Genomic DNA, 20,991 nt, shown 5'->3' on the forward strand with positions numbered 1-20,991 from the left:
ACCTCAGTCTAGTGGGTGGCCAGTCCTCTCAAAGCCTTCCAGAGCTGAAATCATCTGGTGGCCTGTACTTGATATTAGAAAATGTTCCTCAATTTCATTACACTGTCAAATGTTTCACCATATTCCTAAATTGCTTCACGCACTCCTCTGATGCCTGACTGAAGGACTCTCTTCATTACTGAATGACTTAAAGGAAAAGTCTGGTTTATTACAATGTGGGTTTTATTTTATTATTTTTGGACATCATGGCATGGCAACTTTGTTACAATGTAAAAACAAAATGTCTGAAGGGTTGTAAGCAAGCAGACAGTTTGATTGGTTGGTGTGTGCGTGCAGTAGGTCGAGCAGAACCAAAGTGTCGATCTATAAACTCTGATGTTTACAGACAGTTTGGATGATAATTCGATCTGACTGCATGCATTTCTTGGCGTGTCAGAGAACTTGTGACAATGTTGTTGGTGCAATTAATTTCAAGTACATAAATCATCATGGATGTTTTGGAATATATTGCTAAAATTCACCTTAGCTTACATGTCCATCATCCATATTTTTGCTCCTCAATCATTCAGAGTATGCAACATGCTTTAAGAAGTTATCAGTGCAAGTTGAAGTGCAGCGAAGCGACTGATTGAAGCTTGATCCCTATGATTCCAGGTGGTTGTGATTGTGCTGTTCCTCTGCCTGCTGGGAGTCAGTCTATATGGAACCACCCAGGTGAGGGATGGCCTAGAGCTGACGGACATCGTACCCAGAGAGACCAGCGAGTACGACTTCATTGGTGCCCAGTTCAAGTTCTTCTCCTTCTACAACATGCATGTGGTGACACAGCGGGCTGATTATGCCCAGAACCAGCCACTGCTGCACCAGCTGCACCAGAGGTTCCACACTGTCCGCTATGTGCTGAAGGAAGACAATGGACAGCTGCCACGCATGTGGCTTCACTACTTCAGGGACTGGCTGCAAGGTAAAATTAGACTTGATGTAAAATTGCCACCTCAACCAGACTCGAACTGGTTTGGATTACACATTATGAGTCACAGTCAGTGTTAGTTCACTTAAAATTTTACCCAAACACTGACAACACAGATGTTTTTTTTTGTTTATACCTCATTTAACATTACTATTCAGGATAGTTTAGGCATGGGAATAATTCACTTTCTCATGAAACAGTTTTGAGATCATAATTTTCTTCTGTGTTTTGACATGAATCTGCAGGAAACAAGATGTTAGGCAGGAGTTCAGAAGTAGGAGGGATTGTAAAATGGACACTGACAGTAGCTGATTAAAATCACTTGTGTCTTCCGTAAGTGGGGCTGAAGGAGGATGAAGTGGGAGGCCGTGTTTTTTAAACTTGGCCTTAGGCAAAGCAAAGTATGTTAGAACCTCTGGCAACAAGTTGTAAATGATGGTGGCAGTGCAAATTGTCACTCAAACGTAGTTATTCTACTTAAACTCCGTAGTATTGCTCATGCTAGTTTATGTAATTTTTTTCAAAAAATCTTAAATATTTGGCATATAGCAAGGACAACACAGCTCCTTTAGTTGTATGCAACCTTATAAATAAATTTAGTATGATGACAGGAATCACTTTTGGATGAATTGCTTGGCTTTATATTGGATTCCAGAATGCCACCAAACAAGAGTATTATCTCTCACATGTCAGCCAGTTCCAAGAATGGCTTCATTTTGAGTGGGGAAACGCACTCGCTGACTTGCTCTTAACGATAAAACACATTGTGCGAGTCTGTGTGCGAGCTGGCTGGGAACCACACAGAGAGTATGTGGGTGAGAGAGAGAGAGCTGTGTCTGATATTGCTCTCTGCAATGGTGGGACAAATTGGAGCCAGACAGGCCAAGGAACGAGACCCAAAACAACATCTCCCGCAGACGGACCACAGCATGGGCCTTGGGGGAGAGCCGAGAGGAGGGGAATGATACACATATGGATTAGAGAGTAGTATAGAAAAGGAGGCACATGTTACTGATATAGTCCCTAATGATCGCTTTGAATTAAAACCAGCAGATTTTCAGCTTTTGAAGTCTTGTTTGGTGGTTGAGAATCAAACTATTAAATCAATCAAGCTTATTATAGGGTCAGGCTTAGGTTGCACTGTTATGTTATGTTCTCCTTTACTGTACTGGGTTATTATGTGTTGTGTTTTCCTTGTGAATGGTGCTTTGTGAGTGTGTCGCAGAGGAAGCATGAAGATAACAGAGCATGTAACTTTTTCAAACGTCCGCATCCAACCAATCTGTCTTGTTGTGGTTTCCTGCAGGTCTCCAGCAGGCCTTTGACAAGGACTGGGAGGCTGGCCGCATCACCACCGTCAGCTACAGGAATGGCTCAGATGATGGCGTTCTGGCGTACAAACTTCTGGTGCAGACGGGACGCAGGGAAAAGCCCATCAACTTCAACCAGGTATGTTAAGAATTTACACCAATGTTACTCATTCCCATGATGAAAAAGGATTCAGAGTTAAGATATGAGGAATTGTACACAGACAGTATTACATGGATCGCAGTCTGGCAATAGACCCGAGAAATAGTTTTATTTGTCTCCTTCTTTGTGTGTGTTTGTTATGTGTGATTGACTCTAGAGGAACCACACCCAACCTAAAGCAGCCTCTCTCTATTCATATTTTTCTCTTTCTCTGTGTCTGTGTTCATCTTGTCTCTGTGATGACTTTACCGAGCTCAGGAATTTAAAGCTCTCACTGGAGCTGCAGCAGCACTGCCTCTGAAAAACCTATTAACTCTTCATTTAAACCATTTGTCAATTTGTGTGTGTTTGTGAAATATGCGTTATTTCAGGGCCTTGGCAGTCAGTTGTTACCTTTTAGCATCGAGCCTTTCAGTTTGACACTTTTTCAGTGACTCCAAGCCACAGTTAGAAGTATGAGAATTTGGATGGCTTTCAAGAAACTGATGCGGAGAAACTCCTGTATACCTCAGTGGGTCAGTAAACAGTTATTCTGGATTCTGCAGCCCCGTAAAAGAGAATAATCAGAATTGTCAAAATAAACCTTTCTCGCCAAGAGGTTAATTTAGAGCCTTTATAAAGGTCTATTGGCATATTTGCTGCATGCTTTGACATGCGATGCAGTGAAATATTTGGCCTTCCTGTGTGGTAGAATAGACTGAATGTTTCAGGTTTGTTATTGTGTTAAAGAAATGCTTATGTGATGCATTTAAACGTTAGGGCCAATGAAAGTAATGCGGCTTTCACAAAATAGCACAGTTTTAAAAAGCTTTAAGTTAAAAAGAAAAGACATATTTTACCTCCACTCCATCCAATTGCCTGGAATGGTGCTGCTTGTGCTATTTGCTCACTGTGGCTTTCAAGCTTGCACCATAGTTTATTAGAGAGCCCACATCATTTTGTATGTCCACTGGTTTGGATACAGCGCCTGTTTTTTGGGGGTTAAAATGCACCCAAATTTCATCACCAGAGCTGGCATAGCCACAAAAAAATGCATAAAACTGTGAAAAAAATCTGCTTAAAAAGCCACTGGCAAAGCTGCTTTCGCTGTCAGAAAGTAAAAATAAAATCTAGAACACAACAAAGGATATAATCATCTGACAATATCTAGTTTAGCTTTTGAATGGAGCCCTGTCTGCAATATCATCCTGGACAAGTGATGCGAACAGTGACACAAGTTGAGTGAACGAGCAGCTTGGGTCTCAGGAAGAGGTCCAGGAGGAACTTTGTTGAAGATCAAATCTGGTGTTTTATATGGCAGCAGAAAGACAGCAACAAGTTGGTAATGAGAGAGAGTGGGGTAGAAACAGGAGGAAATGAAGGGGAAGATTAAGTTTGTGGCGCTGTGGAAACTTGCTCTGCTTCAACGGGGCATTGCATGCTTTTTATAGTCTAGTACTACCTCCTAAAAAGCAACATACGTGGATGCATGGCTGCATTCTTTGGCAGGAAAAAAGCGAAAACAGAAGATAAGAAACTGGAGAAATATAAAAACAACATTCTTGGCCAGGATTTCTGCAAACCTCAAACAAAACAAACCATGTCTTTTCGACACTGAGATCGCTTTCATCAAAGTTGATTAACTCTGACATGTAGCTCTGCTTTGTGTGTGAATATAAGTTAAAAATGTGTACGAAGACTTTTCCCCCTCTTTTACTCTTAGATGTTTGTTTTTGGCTATTTCTCATAGCCAATAAACTCCATTGCAGCTGCATACTACTCTTCCCATCACGTTCACTAGCGGAAGGCAGGGCCTGGTGTGCGGCCCTGTGACATCACTTCCTCTGCCTGTGAGGGAAGTGTACTTGCCGTGAGGCGTGGGGGCCGCCAGCAGAGCTGCCTGGGCTTCCCGTGACAGCTTGAAGACATACAGTTGTTGTGTATCCCGCTGTTAAATTCAATCCAGATCCTCTGGAATCCGACTCTCTCTCTCCTTCACTAACTCCTGCTTGCACTACCACTCTCTCTTTCTCTCTGCCTCTTCCTCCCTCCCTTTCCCTCCTTCTGTGCTCCACTGCTGTGTCCTTTTTCAATGAGGGGAGCTGAAACACGTGGTTTCTTTGAGGGAGCTCTCTGTGTGCATTTGTATGTTTTGAATGTCTGTTCTGCTTTTGCATGCACTAAGAGCAGTAGCTGTTTTTTCTTTGTACCTCAAAATGAGGACCAGATCTTTACTAACCCTTGCAAATTGCAAAGATAGATGCTTTATTTTGATATGCCACTCTATGGATCTGGGCCTTTAATCTGTCCCAGCATATCTCTGCGCAGGGTGAGCATTTGTTCCTTGTGTGTGCAGCTTGAAAGTTTATAAGATAAAGGGTTGGTGAGTGGATACAGAAGGAGGTGAATATTGAGCGGAGGAGGTGGAAAGTCCAAAGAAAGGCTGTGCTAACGCTATCAAGAGCTCTTTTCTTCTTTGGGCCGGGTTAGTCTGTGGCGCCAGGCATTCTGGGTACCCATAGGGGTCAGGAGAACCAAGTGTGAGCAACATTTGTACAGATGTTGTGTTATTTTTATAGCTCTACTCCATTTGCTGGGTGGCATTTCCTTCAGTGTTAACAACCAGGTTAACTGCACACAGACGCGCTCAGGGACTCCAGCCAATTTTTTTATTGTTACGCTAACTCAAGCAATTTTTTTCTCCCCACCTCCCGCCCCCACCACAAAAAGCCTTACTCTTTTCTTCATCTAGCTAACCCCATGAGTCCAGCTTCAACCCCCAAAAACTCTCCCTGCCTCCGTGAAAGAGGGATTTATGGTTCCTAGAAGGGAGAGTGGCAGAGCAGTGTGCAGTAATGGTTTTACCTCTCAGGAGGTAGCAATGCTAGGCTACACTCCCCCGCTTCCACATGGGAGGGCCAAAGTAACAGCCCTGAGTGAGACAGTCAGTCATGTCGACCTAGTGTCCACAGCAGTCAAAGGCAAGTAACACCAACTGAAACGGAACTTGACAATAATCTGCACAAAGACAGAACCACTTGTGTGTAAATGTCAGGAATTTAGCTATAGGCTAACAGTCAGATACTAACATGGTGCAAAGTATCTGCTACACAAGTAATGTGGCGTCTGTAGCATTTTTTCAATCAAAATATTTTGGGCATTATCAATTTTGAATTAAATTTTGTGGTCATAAGTCTAAAGAAGAGTAGCCTTGCTAGCATCCCAGCATTGCTTTAAAGCTAAATGCTATTGCTAGCATGCTAAAATGCGGATGTTAAGCAGAAATATTGTGTATGTTCACCACTTTATTCAACATGCTAACAAGTACTGTTCAGCATTGCAGGTTTGGCTGCTAAGTAGTTTGTTTTGAAGGTATGTGGCTGTAAATTATTGAGCCAAGTGTTGAAATTTGAACCTGATAATTGCAATGGAAAGTGAAAAGATTGTCACAATTATTCCAGTTCATCCTCAGGAGGACATGAATATTTGTTCCACATTTCATTACTTTCCATCCAGTAGATCCAGAAGTTCCAACGATTCATTCTCTGAATGATTGAAGAATTAATTTAGGTATCAGATTTAATGTAGTTGTTGACACATTCAGTCAGGGCCAAAGTACTGGAGTGACGTTCTAACATACCAAGATTGCAATCCAAAGACTTCAATATAAATTTTTCTCAAATCAAAACACAACCATTTACAGCTGTACTGTAACCAAATGTTACTTCAGACCTTCTCTCTTATGACAAATGTTAATATTCTGACACATTAAAACTAATGAGGACCGATTAGGTACTATAGGCATCAGCAGAAGCTGCTTTCTTAACAGGAGACTGCTGCAAAGCTTCCTTTTTGAAATTTATTCAGAGTGGTCAGGGCATTGGGTCTGAGGCTTGCCGGCCAATATCCACTGTATGTAAAGAGAGAAGCTGATTCAACATTTTCCATGTTTTAATGTGGCATGATAATTCTGGGAAGCTGTGATCAGAAGTACGGGAATTTTCAGAAAGGCAACCAGTGTTTGACTTGTTGATTTTTCTTTGGTTGGAAAGAGAGAGAGGGTAATATTTGACTTATATTTTGAAAGCTGCTCCGTTCTCTTGCAGTCATGCATGTGTATAAATAAGCATTTCTGTGGTCAGCTCACCTGTAGAATGTTATGGTTGAACTTGTCTTATTTCCACAATGCCTTTTCGTATCCAGTGTATACTCAACGACCGCAAGCTTCACATACGTTTTTTTTTTTCCGAACCTCAATTCTATTTTTTCCATTCGCAAATTATTCCATTTTCAAATTTCAAAGTTTGGCATAGCCTAATATAAATGTGAAGGGCCTACAAGTAAAAATGTGTCTGAAAATTTGATTGTAACAGAGCTATATTGTCTACATTTGTAATTATTACCATCATTAATCCATCTCCTTTATTGGTTTTGCAGCTGACTCGTCAGAGGCTTGTGGATGCTGATGGGATTATCAACCCTGGAGCTTTTTACATCTACCTTACCGCCTGGGTCAGCAACGATCCTGTGGCATACGCTGCCTCGCAAGCTAACATTCGCCCACACCCTCCCGAGTGGCTCCACGACCGTACTGACTCCATGCCCGAGACACGCCTCAGCAGTAAGTCTGTGTGATAGAAGTTGGCAAATTATCATACAGTTAAGAACAGGATGCCTTTTAGTGCAATGGAATGAATTCTTTCTTTCATGTACGGAAGGAAATTTCAATAATAATGTTGTTAACTCCAACAAATTCAGCAATCTAGCATTGCCGTAATTAGAAATATTGAGGTTCATACCTACTGCACAGTACAGCTGAACAAATTACATTTACTAACTGCTCCCGGAATTTTTAAGTTAAACTTTTTGGGGGCTTATTGGTCTCAGCTGTGACCTTTTTAGGTTCTGCAACACAGCTTCTACATGTGAGCAGTGTTTACCTCTTGTGGTTTGAGTTATTGCTCCTTGTTTGCCTTTTAGCTCGAAGTGAGGCAGTAGACTTTACTGTACCACTGCAGCGTGTGTGCATGTGCATGTGTGAGCTCAAATTGCAAAGCTGTAGACCAAAACACAACTCATTGTTGTTCTTCTAATAGTGCCTGTGGTGAATGCTATAATCCCAACTACCATGGGGCCCCAGTATTACACACACACACACACACACACATACACACACAGAGACACGCGCACGCACGCACGCATACATTATTAAAACTCAGTGACCCCAAACACAACACACACCCTGTTCTCATTTCCCTACCACACACACAGACTGAAAGTCACATAAAAAGTATAGTCATGTTGTTATTTGATTCTAGCCTGTGATTTGGTAAAAGTCAGGAAGTGCTCCACGGGGGAGGAAAATGATTGGCTAACAAGGGGAGACTGGGTTTTGGTGGGAAGCACAATTGGATAACAAGCAGGAAGCCCTTGACAGGGGGGTAACGTGATTGGATAAGCAGCATGAAGTGCTTGGCTGTGTGGAAGCCCCCCCCCAGAGCAGATCTGTGCTGGCCAAAAGCCAGCTGGTGTTCTAATGGAAATTTATAGTTGAGATTATAATGGGCCGTACCATGTTAACAAGAGCTCCTGTCTGACCCTACAGTTACTGTAGAATACACACTCACCAGCACCAGACAGCCCAAAAACATGTTTTTAAAGTGAAAAGTTAGGTTTTCGGTAGATGTAAAGTTGCAGGGTAATCTTTTGATGCTACCACGGGCAGCAATGTGTTGTTAATTACACCGAAAGCAGAATTTTGAATGAATACACTGTTCTGTCGGCATCAAGTATGACTTCATAGCAGAGTGACAGGCAGGTATACGTGTTTATGCATCTGTATTATGCTTTATGTGGCGGTGCTAAGTTTAGGGTGTGGTAATGGCAGTGATTCTGACATTGTAATTACAGTGAATCAACGTTAGCCCTGACAGTCTGCTGTGTCTGGAACTGATAGGCCCTCATTAGCCAGGCTGGGCCACAGACTGGCTAGGGTTTGAGTGAATGGAGCTCTGTTTCACACTCCTCCCCAACCCCCACCAAATACACACACACACACACACACACACACACACACACACACACACACACACACACACACACACACACACACACACACACACACACACACACACACACACACACACACACTTGCCCACAGATGTAACTTCTCTTGGAACAAGTGTGGATTAGAGAGGGGAAAGCCTTAATAGTGCCTGGGTGGCTTGGCTGAAGAGTTTAAAATTATTTCTGTGGATATGTTCAGTGATCAAATCCTAATACTGTTTAATGAGAATAAACAAATATCTTCTGCAAATGTCATTGTTGCCATTGTTGATTTATCCAATTAAATCCAGCAGTCTGGCAATTTTACCACCTTGCGGGGCTGTATGGTCTTTTTTTTTTTTTTTTAATGATTTCATAAATGTTTTCTTTAGTTTTTCTTTCTTTTAATAATCATCATCCTCTGTTCTTAATGTCCTTGTAAAGCACTTTGAATCGCCTCGTTGTTGAAATGTGCTATATAAATAAATTTGCCTTGCCTTGCCTTGCCTTGCCTTGCCTTGCCTTACAAGGTCACAAAGTGCAAAATTCTCATCAATTGGGCATCATGGGATCTAACTTTAAAAAAGATGTGGGGATTGTAGTTTTACTTGGTTACTTGCAAGTAAATCATCTGCCTCTCATTGTCTGTCCATCCAGTTCCCACTGCTGAGCCCATCGAATACGCACAGTTCCCCTTCTACCTCAACGGGCTCCGCGAGACGCCACAGTTTGTGGAGGCCATCGAAAGCGTGCGGGCCATCTGCAGCAACTACAGCCGACAAGGCCTGCCCTCCTACCCTAATGGCTACCCTTTCCTGTTCTGGGAACAGTATGTTAGTCTACGCCACTGGCTTCTGCTGTCCATCAGTGTTGTGCTTGCCTGCACCTTTCTGGTCTGCGCCCTTTTCCTGCTCAACCCGTGGACTGCTGGCATTATAGTAAGTGCTGGAGAAGATACAGAAACAGACATATATCCATAAACTGTGGCAGATGTTCTGAGAGACAATTGTTTAGAAAGATACAAACAAGTATATTATCTTGCTAGTCTGATACATTAGTGTTCATGCCACAAACAAGCTCATTCCTGAACATAGAGTGAAAACTTTCAGTTATTAAAAAAATCCTTTATTGCTTTCCTTCTGTTGTTTCCTGATTTTTGTGTGTGGTCCAGAATGCATGTCAGAGGGAGCAAGTCAGAAAGGAGAAGGGGCTGCTGTGTGTTATTGTAGCCCCAGTCACCAGTGTTTATCTTGTGCTGTTTTGCTAGGGCCAGTCTGTTTAGTCTAGTCCAACACTCCCAGACACCAAAGCTGAAATAAATGGGAAGAGGACACAAAGTTGCTCCGGCAACAGGCTCCCACTCTAAACCTATAAAAACTTTGATTTTATTTTCATCTTATACACATATATCCTCTCCGGCTCCTCTCACACGAGGACTTTCCGAGGCTACAAAGCAGCACATACACAGGCGAATGCACAAACACACTTTGAGGGCTCACGGACATGTATATACTTGCACAGTGCACACATACAGTCCGAATGTGTAAACATGCAGGTACATAATTCACACAGAAACACATACAGAGCAATCTGGTTTTTCTCTCTGGTGGGTTGTATTTTATAACAGGCAGTGGCCGGGCCACCCGAGCCCTTAAAGAAAGGAGGAGGGGACTTCATGTTCATCCTTCAGGCTTTACTAGCAAGATCAAAAGACAAGTTATGGAGAGGCGTCAAGGACCAGACCACAGCCGGCCCTGCAACATCAAACCCTCAAGCCATTCAAACCCTTGTAGCCATTCGCTTGAAATCCATCCTAACTATGTAGACAGAGGCTTTGTTTAAATCTCATGCCGCATGTTTAGATTTATACAGATTGTTTCTAATCCACTTGATATTGATTGCTCATAACACTTAGCCTCAGGATGAGTTTCAGTTGCATCTAGAGGGATCACTTGTGATCTCGAATTGGTTCTTATTTCAATTCTTGATTTACATTTTCTTCTATCTGTAGGAGTGCTAATTAAAAAAGAGAGATAAATACTTTTTCCCCCCGAAAAGTGCAAAATTTTAGACAAACACACCACACACAAATACCTCTTGTGGACACACATGCACATCCTCTGTGCTTTTTTCGCATGTATGTGCACTCGCATACGTGCACACGGCTACCTCTCCTGCCCACCTCGGCCCTCTTCAAAGGATTTGGGCCCCATGTAACCTGACACCTGTCAGCTGATAATGGCATTTACTCTCAAGAGTTCCTGTCCTGCTCTGCTCAGGAGCCTACACACACACACACACACACACACACACACACACACACACACACACACACACACACACACACACACACACACACACACACACACACACGCACACACGCACACACACACACCAGCTCACACATATTCCACCCACGTGTATGGCTGCTACTTAACAGAACTACAAGACGGAGACAATCGCACATACTGTGTCATCCTCATGTGTTCCTGTCCCCATGTTCAAAATCAAGGTGTAAATTTACACAGCACACGCAAAGAGGAACTGTTAATTATAGAACAATAAAGTAGAATATTTACATTTTTGACCCACTATGCTTACTGGTGGTTTCAATTTCTTTTACCAAATGCACATTATGATAGTAGCTTGATTCATATTTTCTTACCAGTTTGATTAAAGGTAATAGTATCCACACAGAGGAGAAAACACGAATTGATGTTAGAAACTGATAGCAAGCACTTAACAATTTATACCAAAGCGGGGATGTTGTGGAACATAAATTAGTCAAAAAATATTTGACACAAATTAGCTTATTGTTGCTATTTTCGGCAATCATCCTGAACCTGTTTCCTTCCGAACAGGTGTGATGTAAGGTTTAAAACCACTTTTCAATAGATTAGGCAGCTGCTTTTCCTTTCTAACAGTAAGTCCTTGTTTGTCCACAGGTGTTGGTGCTTTCTCTCATGACCGTGGAGCTGTTTGGCTTCATGGGGCTGATGGGAATCAAGCTGAGTGCCGTCCCTGTTGTCATTCTCATCGCCTCTGTGGGCATCGGAGTGGAGTTCACCGTCCATGTGGCTCTGGTAGGCATACAAAAATACATAAATAACTAGGATCAGTGTGTGTTTCTGTTTCAAATTTCTGATACTAAATGCTATAACAGGTATTGTTGGCAATGTTAATGAAATAGCGAAAGTTTTTTTGTTGAATCTCTGTGGTTAAAGTTCTGGAATTGGTGATTCCCTTGACAGTGAGACTTAAAGTGTGTGTTTGTGTGTGTCATAGGCATTCCTGACAGCCATAGGGGATCGACACAAGCGGGCAGTACTGGCATTGGAGCACATGTTTGCTCCGGTGCTCGATGGAGCCTTTTCCACTTTATTAGGTGTCCTAATGCTTGCAGGCTCTGAGTTCGACTTTATCGTCAGGTGAGCACAAAATAGAACCTCATAAGAAACCACAGAGATTTGGACTTACAAGGGTTATTATGTGGCATCTATGTGGCGTCCATAGACTGTTGAGACCATGCCTCAACCTGTATGTCACACAAGAATCTACCTGAGACACCAATCATGCATGACGGCTGCTCTCTTCCTCTGTTTCCCCCCTCCACCCGCATCTCCATTTTGTCCTCCCTCTTTGTAGACCTCATCCCTTTTCCAGCTACCGTTGACATACCTGTTTTTTTCGTCCATTTCTGGGGGATGATCTCCAAGAAACTTCATAAAAAAGGCCTTTATCTTTCTCCGTCCTCCACCCCGCTTGTGTCTTTTTCTTTCATCCGCCTCTTCTCCCTCTTAACGTCTCTCATTCCTGACATTTTAGGGGAAACCAGGGGAAAGATGGAGAGTTGAAGGTCAGGAGAAGCAGCAGCAGCAGGAGGAGGAGGCAGAGGGCTAGGAGGGAGAAGACAGAGAGGCAGAGGGAAGCAAAGTGAAAGAGAGTGAGGGGGAGAAGGGGACGGAGAGAGCAGGAAAGTCCTCTGGCTTTTGTAATCTCCTTCAACTAGTTTAACTGCCCTCGCTAGACATTTACAAGCATGGGAAGGAGTAACAGAGTGGGCGGCAAGAGGGCAGTTGTGGAAAGACAGGAGAAGTGGAAATTACAACCGACACACTGTGGAGGCTCTGTGTTGGTGGCTCCTTTTGTGTGTCTGCTCTCTACTAACCATCAAACAGAAAAGGTAGCAACCAGCTGCCACAAAACTGACGAATGTGAACGATTCCGTACAGTCTCAAGCCTGGAGCCTTATGAGAAGTTTCCACTGAGCTCAGTGATGTATTTTAAGTATCTTATGGTCATACATGACTGCATTCGCACACATTCTTGGTTGCAGCTAGATGAGGTAGCCGTGTAATTTGCTTGGCCTGTTCCTTTAAGAACTGGGCACCCTGAACTCCATGTGATCTGCAAGCACACAAACGATGTCATGTGCGCAGGCCTTCATTCATGTATGGACACAATCACACATAGTCCCCCCCCACCCACCCCCATATAGACACATACACACATACACAAACACACCAACCTGCTCCCTGACCCTGTAATCATGGGGGTCAATGATGGCGTGCCTGCCTGTGAGTGCGCACACAGATACACACTCAGGGAAATACATACAAACATACACACACAAACTGTAGAGGCCTATAGACCTTCTCTCCTCACCTCCAGTGGTGTGCTCTGGTTTCTGGCTCAGTCCCGGGCCTCCATTTAAAGGTTCTGCTGTTGTCTGAGCAAACAAAGCTGCGCCCCAAGACGGTGCAATAACAACAGGCCCTGCTCGTATTTTTCTGCTTGCGCCGAAAGAAATGTTTCCCTGACTTTCCCCGTCAGCCCTGTGAATGTTTTTACTCTAAACAGCCCGACAGGGCACTTAGCCTGGTATGTGGGCCGCACGCGTGCATGTGTACATGTGTGTGCCTCTATGTGTGTCCAAAGGTGATGTGGCGTTTACCCCTTCTGGTGTGTGTGGAAATGCTAACCGTCGTGATGACACAGTTATTTCAGTTCGACTTACAGAAACAGTTATAATCGAATAGAAGCAGATGAAGGATGGGTGGGATTCAAATACTGTGAAGTATGATGTGTGTGTGTGTCTGCAGGCAGACAGAGCTTTACCAGAGAGCAAACGAAAAGCCAATCATAGGTATAAATATAATCTGTCAGTGCCCATTTACTACCAAAGATTTATATTCAGCATGCTCTGAAAATGTTTAACATTTCTTCAGTATTTTGTAGATCAGCCATGAATCGCACCAAACATGATAATTTTCTGTTGATTACCACTAGTTACTTCCTCCTACCAACTCCATGAATGGTGCTAAGCACACCCACACTGCAGATTGGTACCACCATAATAAACCAAGCATCAACCAACCTGGCATATCATCTAAAAAAATGGCAGGCTAACTTACCTTAGATTTGGTTACATTTCCCAATAAAGCGCCTCATCACAGATTGATCAAAGATGTATGAAAAGTTAGAAATATGACATTACCTTCTGCTTTTGCAGTAGTTTCTAGCTCTAGCTTTTTTATACTCCCCAATTAGTTTTGGGGTTTAGAGGGTTAATATAAATATAAATCAAGAGTGAAGTAAAATAAAGTACTACAGATTAGATCTCTAACAGATTCCCGTCAATTATATTATTAGTGTTTTCAGGCTGCAGCAGCACAACTGTAGCTGTATCATGAATTCATTTTGTTTCCATCTGGATTCACAGTGACACTCAATTTTCCAGTGTTGTGTAGGTGAGGCCAGCCCTGCTGTGTGGACAGGGACCGTTCTTCCTCACTTATGGATGTTCCTCCCTACAATGCCCTCCATTCTACACACACACATATCAATATAACACACACATATACATACAAGGATTAGTTCTGAATGTGAACTTAGTCTGAGGCCCAGCTGCTCAGCATACCAAAGCATCTACACCTCAATTAGTCCCTATTTATCCCCATCCACTCACACATGCTCACAAACAGCACAGTCAGAAGTAACGCAATGGGGTTCATGGTTCATCAGTGTGTCGCTGATAACGTAAGAACTTCCACCAATGAGGAGCAGAGACTTCCCAAATGAGAAAAACTGGACTGGAGAGAGAGCGAGAGCGCGCGAGGGAGAGAGATTTAGAGTGGAGATTGGGGGGTCTTACCTGATACATTGGAGATTTAATTAGACGGAGGGGATTGTGGAGTGGCCGGGAATTTCACAGGAGCTTAGCTGGAAGGAAGGGAGAGAAAAGCGAGGCAGAGAAGAGAGAGAAAGAAATAAAAGAGAGGGAGAGAGGAGGGGTGGTACTCGGAGGGTCCCCTTCTCTTCTTCCTAGACTAAATTGTTTAAATTCTATACCCTTCACTTCATTTGTTTGCCCCTCTCTCTCTCTCTCTCTCTCTCTCTCTCTCTCTCTCTCTCTCTCTCTCTCTTTTTGAGCCAGAGAGGAGAGAGAGGCCCCTGTCCTCTTGTGCCCCCCCATGCCCGAATGTTCCCCTCATCTGCCCCCCTCCCCTCACATTCCTCACTGCTTTGTTTTCTCCATGTTTGCTTATACACCACACACCCAAGAGAGAGTACCCTCACCCCCAATAACCCCCCCTCCTGCCTTCTTTTTTTCCCCCTTTCCTCCCCTGCCTTTGAATTAACCAGCTCCGGCTAATTATGCTTTCCCTTTTTCTTTTCTCTCTGCGGCTTCTTTAAGACTAACCCTCTTTGGCAGGACTTAGAAACACACAAGGTACATTTCTGTTTTGCTCCACAGGAAAAAAAACCACAGTGCATGCCTGCCTGTCTGTGGGGGGCTTATATGTATGTGTGTGTTTGTTTGGGGAGTGGCTGGCGTCTTTGTGGAAGTATTATTCCGGGCATGTGTGAATGGTTGATCTCGCACATGTCTCCCCACGTCTGAACCTCTGTGGTTTGCACAGGTATTTTCTTTGTTTCTTCACCTGCTCTGTCTGTCTGTGTTGGTCTGAGCAACTCTTTTTGTTTTTCCATCCTGTCATGGATTTTCCCCCATATGTGTTTACTACATCTTCTATTTTTTTCGTAAATGTTTTCATGTGTCACAGAAAAGGCAAGAGGAACATGTTGTTTTGCATGCAGCGTTTGATTAGACCTTGTATTAAAGCTTCATATTGAACTCTTTTTGTGAATGTGGGTTGTATTGCAGGTATTTCTTTGCAGTGTTAGCCATCCTAACATTACTCGGAGTGCTGAATGGATTGGTCCTCCTTCCAGTATTATTGTCATACTTTGGACCCTATCCAGAGGTAAGATGTCAAAATATAAAAATGCAAGAAACAAGGAATCTAGGACACCCATTCAGCTGGTGATACTGTTTGGACATAGAGTTTCGTCAACTTCCTCTCTCTTCTCACCACTCAGGTATCACCAGTTGATGGTCGTAGCCGATTACCCACCCCCTCTCCAGAGGCCCCTCCTCCCGTGGTCCATTTCTCAGTCCGTCCTCACTACACCACTGCTGCCACCAACACCTCTGGTGGAGCTTCAGACTCGTCAGACTCAGAGTACAGCTCCAACACCACAGTGTCCGGCATCAGCCAGGAGCTGCAGAACTACAACCTGCACTCACACAGAGGACAAACTCGAGCAGAGGAGCAGCAGCAGCAGCAGCAGTATCACCTCCAAACCAGCAGGGGCAGAGCACCCAGGACAGAGGAGGAAAGAAGGGCAGGATCGGGGCATCGGCGCTCAGCCAGACAGCCTGATCCTCCGGCCTATACTGTGTCCTCGGTAAGAAAATATCCCCCTGCATGTACGATCCTCTATCTGCCTTACTTCTTGTGTTTTTGACTTTCTGGAAATACGAATCTCATTGTTTCCCTATACAGTCTGTCTCCTCTCAGGGTTGTGATTCTGGGCCCCAACAAGGGGCGACTCAGCGAAACAACAGCAGGGACCCCAAGAGCCAGCTGCACTGGCAGGCCCCACCCCCAGCCCGACCGCGCACAGACGCTTTTGAAACTGCTACTGAGGCTGGGGGCCATTATAGCTCACACGGCCATAGAGAACACTCAGCGGGCCACAGAGGCCGCTCTTCCCACAACCCACAGTCTAATCACCACCTCCCACACCACCACCCCAACCCCACCCCATACTGCCAACCTATCACCACAGTAACAGCGTCGGCCTCTGTCACTGTCGCTGTTCACCCGCCCCCGCCCTTGTCCGGCCAGAGCCCTGCTTCCTCTTACCCAGTGTACACTGCAGCGGACAGTTACTGCCCATCAGGGCAAGAGGAGCCAGAGTCTGCCTTTCAGGACCCACATGTGCCACTCTACACCCACACGGGGGCCAGAGGATTCAAGGTGGAGGCCATGGAGCTCCAAGATTTGGAGTTTGAGGCAGCTGAGAGCAACAATGGCAGACGGGCTAGCTGAGGTACCATTTCAGCTTGAGCAGATACCATCATTCTTTAAGACATGTCTGTTACTTTTAATAAATTGCTGACAATATGATCTTCTTTTTGTTTCCAGTTCTGGAGAACAGAAGTACTACGGCCAAAGATGGACTCCTCTGTATTACTAAGCAGCTGACCCGGCCTGGCACAGCCTAGCCCAGCATAGCCCAACCTGGCCCCCAACCCTAAGCAGCAGAAACCTGCCAGTGTTGCCATAATGGTGCTCATTCTTACTGTAACCCAGTGGACTATTGTCTTAGATATTTCTATATTTAAAAGATGTAAACATATGTAAATATGAACAAAAAGTAGGTATAATTTTAGGAGCTGTACAACTCCTCATGTTAACAGACTGGGGCTGCCATTTTGTATGGTGTGTGTGTGTGTGTGTGTGTGGATGTGTGTGTGGATGTGCATGTGTGTGTGGGTGTTTGAGAGAGAGAGATAGATCTCTGATTACTGTTCACTTATCTGTGGATCTGTGCCATTAGGAAGCTTCATCTAGGCAAAAAAACTCCTGTCAGCATTCACTGTTGCTGCTTAAAATATTTTTTAATAATATACATTTATAACTCTATGCAAATGTCTCTTAAAACAAAAGAAGTGATCTGTCTTTGTGTGTGTGTGTGTGTGTGTGTGTGTGTGTGTGTGTGTGTGTGTGTGTGTGTGTGTGTGTGTGTGTGTGTGTGTGTGTGTGTGTGTGTGTAGGGCTGTAAAATGTGAAACGGCTCCATTATTTTCTGGCCTATACATCAGATACATCCTCAGAATACACTAACATTTACACTCATTTAAAACATGAGAGAAATTGTTGGAATTATCAAACAAAGCTATGGTGTGTGTGAGTGTGTGTGTGAGTGAGTATTATTGTATAAAGGTACGCTTGGAAAACTATTAATTTTTTTATCACAAACCTGTGGTAGTTATGAAACAATTACTGTTTGACTTGACACGCCATGCGTGCTATTTAAGATGAGCTGATATGAAGAAATTTTAAAATCTGTTTTTTTTTTCTTTTGTTTGTTTTGTTTTTAGTTTTCGCCTCGGCATTGGAACCTGTTTCTGCTCTCAGCTTTGTATCACTGTCTCTTAGACTGATCTCTGGTGTATTTTACTGTAAGAGGTTATGTATTGTTTAACCCTAGCAGGCTCAAACAGGTTCTGTCTTGTGTACTGACATACGAGCAGTAAACCCACCTCAGAGACTCACTTTTTTTTTTACAGGGACATTCACATTACTGATTCTGGAACAGGGTCAACACAGGGCACTAACTCCTCACCCTAAGTGGCTGTGTCTTGTGGATAAGCTAAAACTCAGACTGTATACTGTATGACCCAATTCAACATGGCACTTGACTGCATTTATGCTTCATTCACAGGAATATGTCACCTAAAGTAGCTCTTTTTCTCCATCCAATAAGCTAGCCCATTCAGCCTGCTAAGGGCTAAGCCCTATATAGCCTGAATATGCGCTCCATGTGTGTCACAATGTGTGTGTATGTTTAATCATTTATGTGTGTGTGAGTCCATCCTCTCACTCTGTCTAAGCTCTCCTTTTTGTGACAGTTAAGACAACTGGCCCCAGTTTGGCCACAGCTGTCCCCACTGACCTCAGCTCATAAAAATCCACAACATAATGCCATGACACTAATTGGACGTCTCCCCTCAACTGCTAAATTGCACAGCCCAGAGCCTCAGGGGTCAGAGTTTACGCCGCCAGCCCCTCTCTCCACCAGCAATGGCCAGTTTATATCTACATGTGTGTCTATGCTAGCACACATACCCCTGTAATCTCCCCAGGCCCCTTTAGCCCCCCTCACGCACTCCCCTCCACGACTCCACTTTTACACTCTCACTTCCTGTTGAACACTTGTAGCTCTTCCCAGAAGTCTTTGTAATTTTTCCTCGTCCTGTTCACCGAGTTACATCAGCTGCTTGCATGAAATAGGTTGTTCTGTTTGTTTTTTCATTTTGTTTTCTCCCGATGTCACATTGGCAGTAGCGGAGAGAATCATAGCTGGCAACTATTTTATTCATTTTTAAATGTTTTGTTTTTGTTTGTTTTCGTTCAATTGCGATATTTATATTTTTGTAATATAAAATATGTTGGGTTTTTTTTCTTTATTGTTGTGATGCCAGTGGATAACAAATGCAGGGATTTTTATGTCTATTGAAAAAAAAACACTATTACAGTTTAATGTTTTTACATAATGGAGTTTGATCTGTATAAAGTGCTTACTAATGTTAAATAGGAAAAAAAAGAGTATATAACATTTTACACTACAGGTCTCATCATAGCTCTTAGAGGATTTTAAAAGGAAAAAAAATCATTGGTTCTTCCAGACTGCCAGTTTGGTCTCGGTTGGTGTGGATGTATGCTGTTTTCAGTTACAAAGATAAATGTATGCCATATAATTTATTTATATGAAAATTTATTTTTGTAGTGTACATAGTAGTTGTCAAGGTATTTGACAGAAGTATATTTTTAAAGAGTTTATATGTAATGATATACCATAACAGAAAAAAAAGCCTTAAGGTGCACACTTTCATTGCTAACTGTCTTGTGAGACAACATTGACACCTCCCCTTCAGTATTATGTTCCGATCCTAGGAGAGAGACAGCTGTTTCTATGGGTTTGTCAAAGGCTAGCCATGAAAGTAGAAAAATTGTACTAGCTCTCTAAATATTAATGTTCAAACACTGATAGAATTCTAACAAATAAAAATATAACTTATTTGTCTCTTTGTTCATAACTTTAATAAATGGAAACTTTAAAAAAAAGAGAGAGATTGCTGTGGTCTTGCTGTGAGTTGATTGTCCTGCAGGTAAACATGACCTCCCCTCCCACCCTTTCTCCCCCCTCTCTCTCTCTCCTCCTCATCTCCCGTTTACTCCCTCTTGACACATCCTGCAGTGTAAAAACTCCTGACATCTGGTCTGGAGCCCTGCAGCCCTCCCCAACAGCCCACCCAGCTCCGCCCCTGCACCCCCCACCTCCAGTCTCTATTCCGTATGATTTTGATTGACAGCTTTATAGACTGCAAGGAAATTGGTTGTAGTTATAATACAGCTGGCCTGTTCAGAGTAATGAAAAGGGGCATGTGGCCTTGAGCTCGCTGCACTGATGGTGAAAGAGTGAGAGTGCCTTGTCAACTGCATGGGTGGCGCCTATTTATTCTCATACTCGAGTGTTGCGAGAGAGAGCTTCAACCTTCCTGCAGGAAACTCGCAAACACAAGTGTCCTTTCTGTTGTTCCTCGCCACAAATACGAGCGCAGTTTTCCCCAAGCCACGATCTCAAACCTGGACCTAAAGCTCGGGCTCAGGAACTCGCTGACCCTGGATCAGCGGTCAGAGGCAGGCAGTAGGCATGTCATTATCTTTTAAAGCCAATAAAGGCACACAACTCTGCTGCTTGCTGTCCAACCAGTGCAAAGAGGGCAGGCTGACATCTTACAAATGACAGGGTGTGTTTGGAAAGCTGGGTGGCAGGGTGTTGTGTATCATGTTTTGAACTTTTCTAACTAGACTTGACTTTTTTATGCCGTTGCTTGATGAGAACGTAAAGATATAGCACATGTTGCCTATGCAGCTGGTAATGTAGCGTTCAGAACTACAAAGCACTTCAAGGGGGCATTTAAAGAACACGTTAATGCAGATTGAAGGGCATAAATATTCTTTTAATGCTGTTTAAGGCTAAAATAGCACTTTTATCCTTAGAATAATAAGAATGCAACCTTTTTCATTCAGGTCATCAAAGAAAAATGGTGTAAAAAAATTGCTCAAAGGTGAAATGTCTGCGCCCTCCTCCTGGTTGTTGGTAGGTGACATGCTTCATTGAGTTCTAATGTTGTTGAGATCTTTTTCACCAGCACTCCCATCATCTGCTGGAGGACCCCGGGTCACCGAACCAGCACACCCCCCTGCTCTGGCCCTGCCTTACCCTTTAGCCCCCCTCACCTCTCGCCTCCTCACAAACACACACAGTTGCCCTGAGAGGAACTGCACATATTCTGAAGAGTGCTTCACCGAGGCTAACGAGCTCCAGGTTGTTAATGAATGAGTGTTTCCTGTACCTGTCCTCTCAGCCAGCAGAAAGGGGGGTCT

At 43.6% G+C, this 20,991-nt stretch overlaps 1 protein-coding gene across 1 annotated transcript in view; it reads left to right on the forward strand.

Moving 5' to 3' along the window:
* The window catches only part of ptch1 (patched 1), a 51,705-nt gene extending 32,040 nt beyond the window's left edge, over positions 1–19,665 (forward strand). The window contains 10 exon segments of the mRNA XM_051950866.1: positions 655–964; positions 2,277–2,419; positions 6,857–7,040; positions 9,122–9,402; positions 11,410–11,547; positions 11,750–11,892; positions 15,633–15,732; positions 15,848–16,216; positions 16,315–16,864; positions 16,960–19,665. Of these exon segments, the coding sequence (XP_051806826.1) occupies positions 655–964; positions 2,277–2,419; positions 6,857–7,040; positions 9,122–9,402; positions 11,410–11,547; positions 11,750–11,892; positions 15,633–15,732; positions 15,848–16,216; positions 16,315–16,863 (2,217 nt within the window). The 3' untranslated portion in view covers position 16,864; positions 16,960–19,665.
* Positions 19,666–20,991: the final 1,326 nt, after the last annotated feature.

This window comes from Acanthochromis polyacanthus, chromosome 7 (assembly GCF_021347895.1).
Source record: "Acanthochromis polyacanthus isolate Apoly-LR-REF ecotype Palm Island chromosome 7, KAUST_Apoly_ChrSc, whole genome shotgun sequence".
Lineage (NCBI taxonomy): Eukaryota > Metazoa > Chordata > Actinopteri > Pomacentridae > Acanthochromis > Acanthochromis polyacanthus.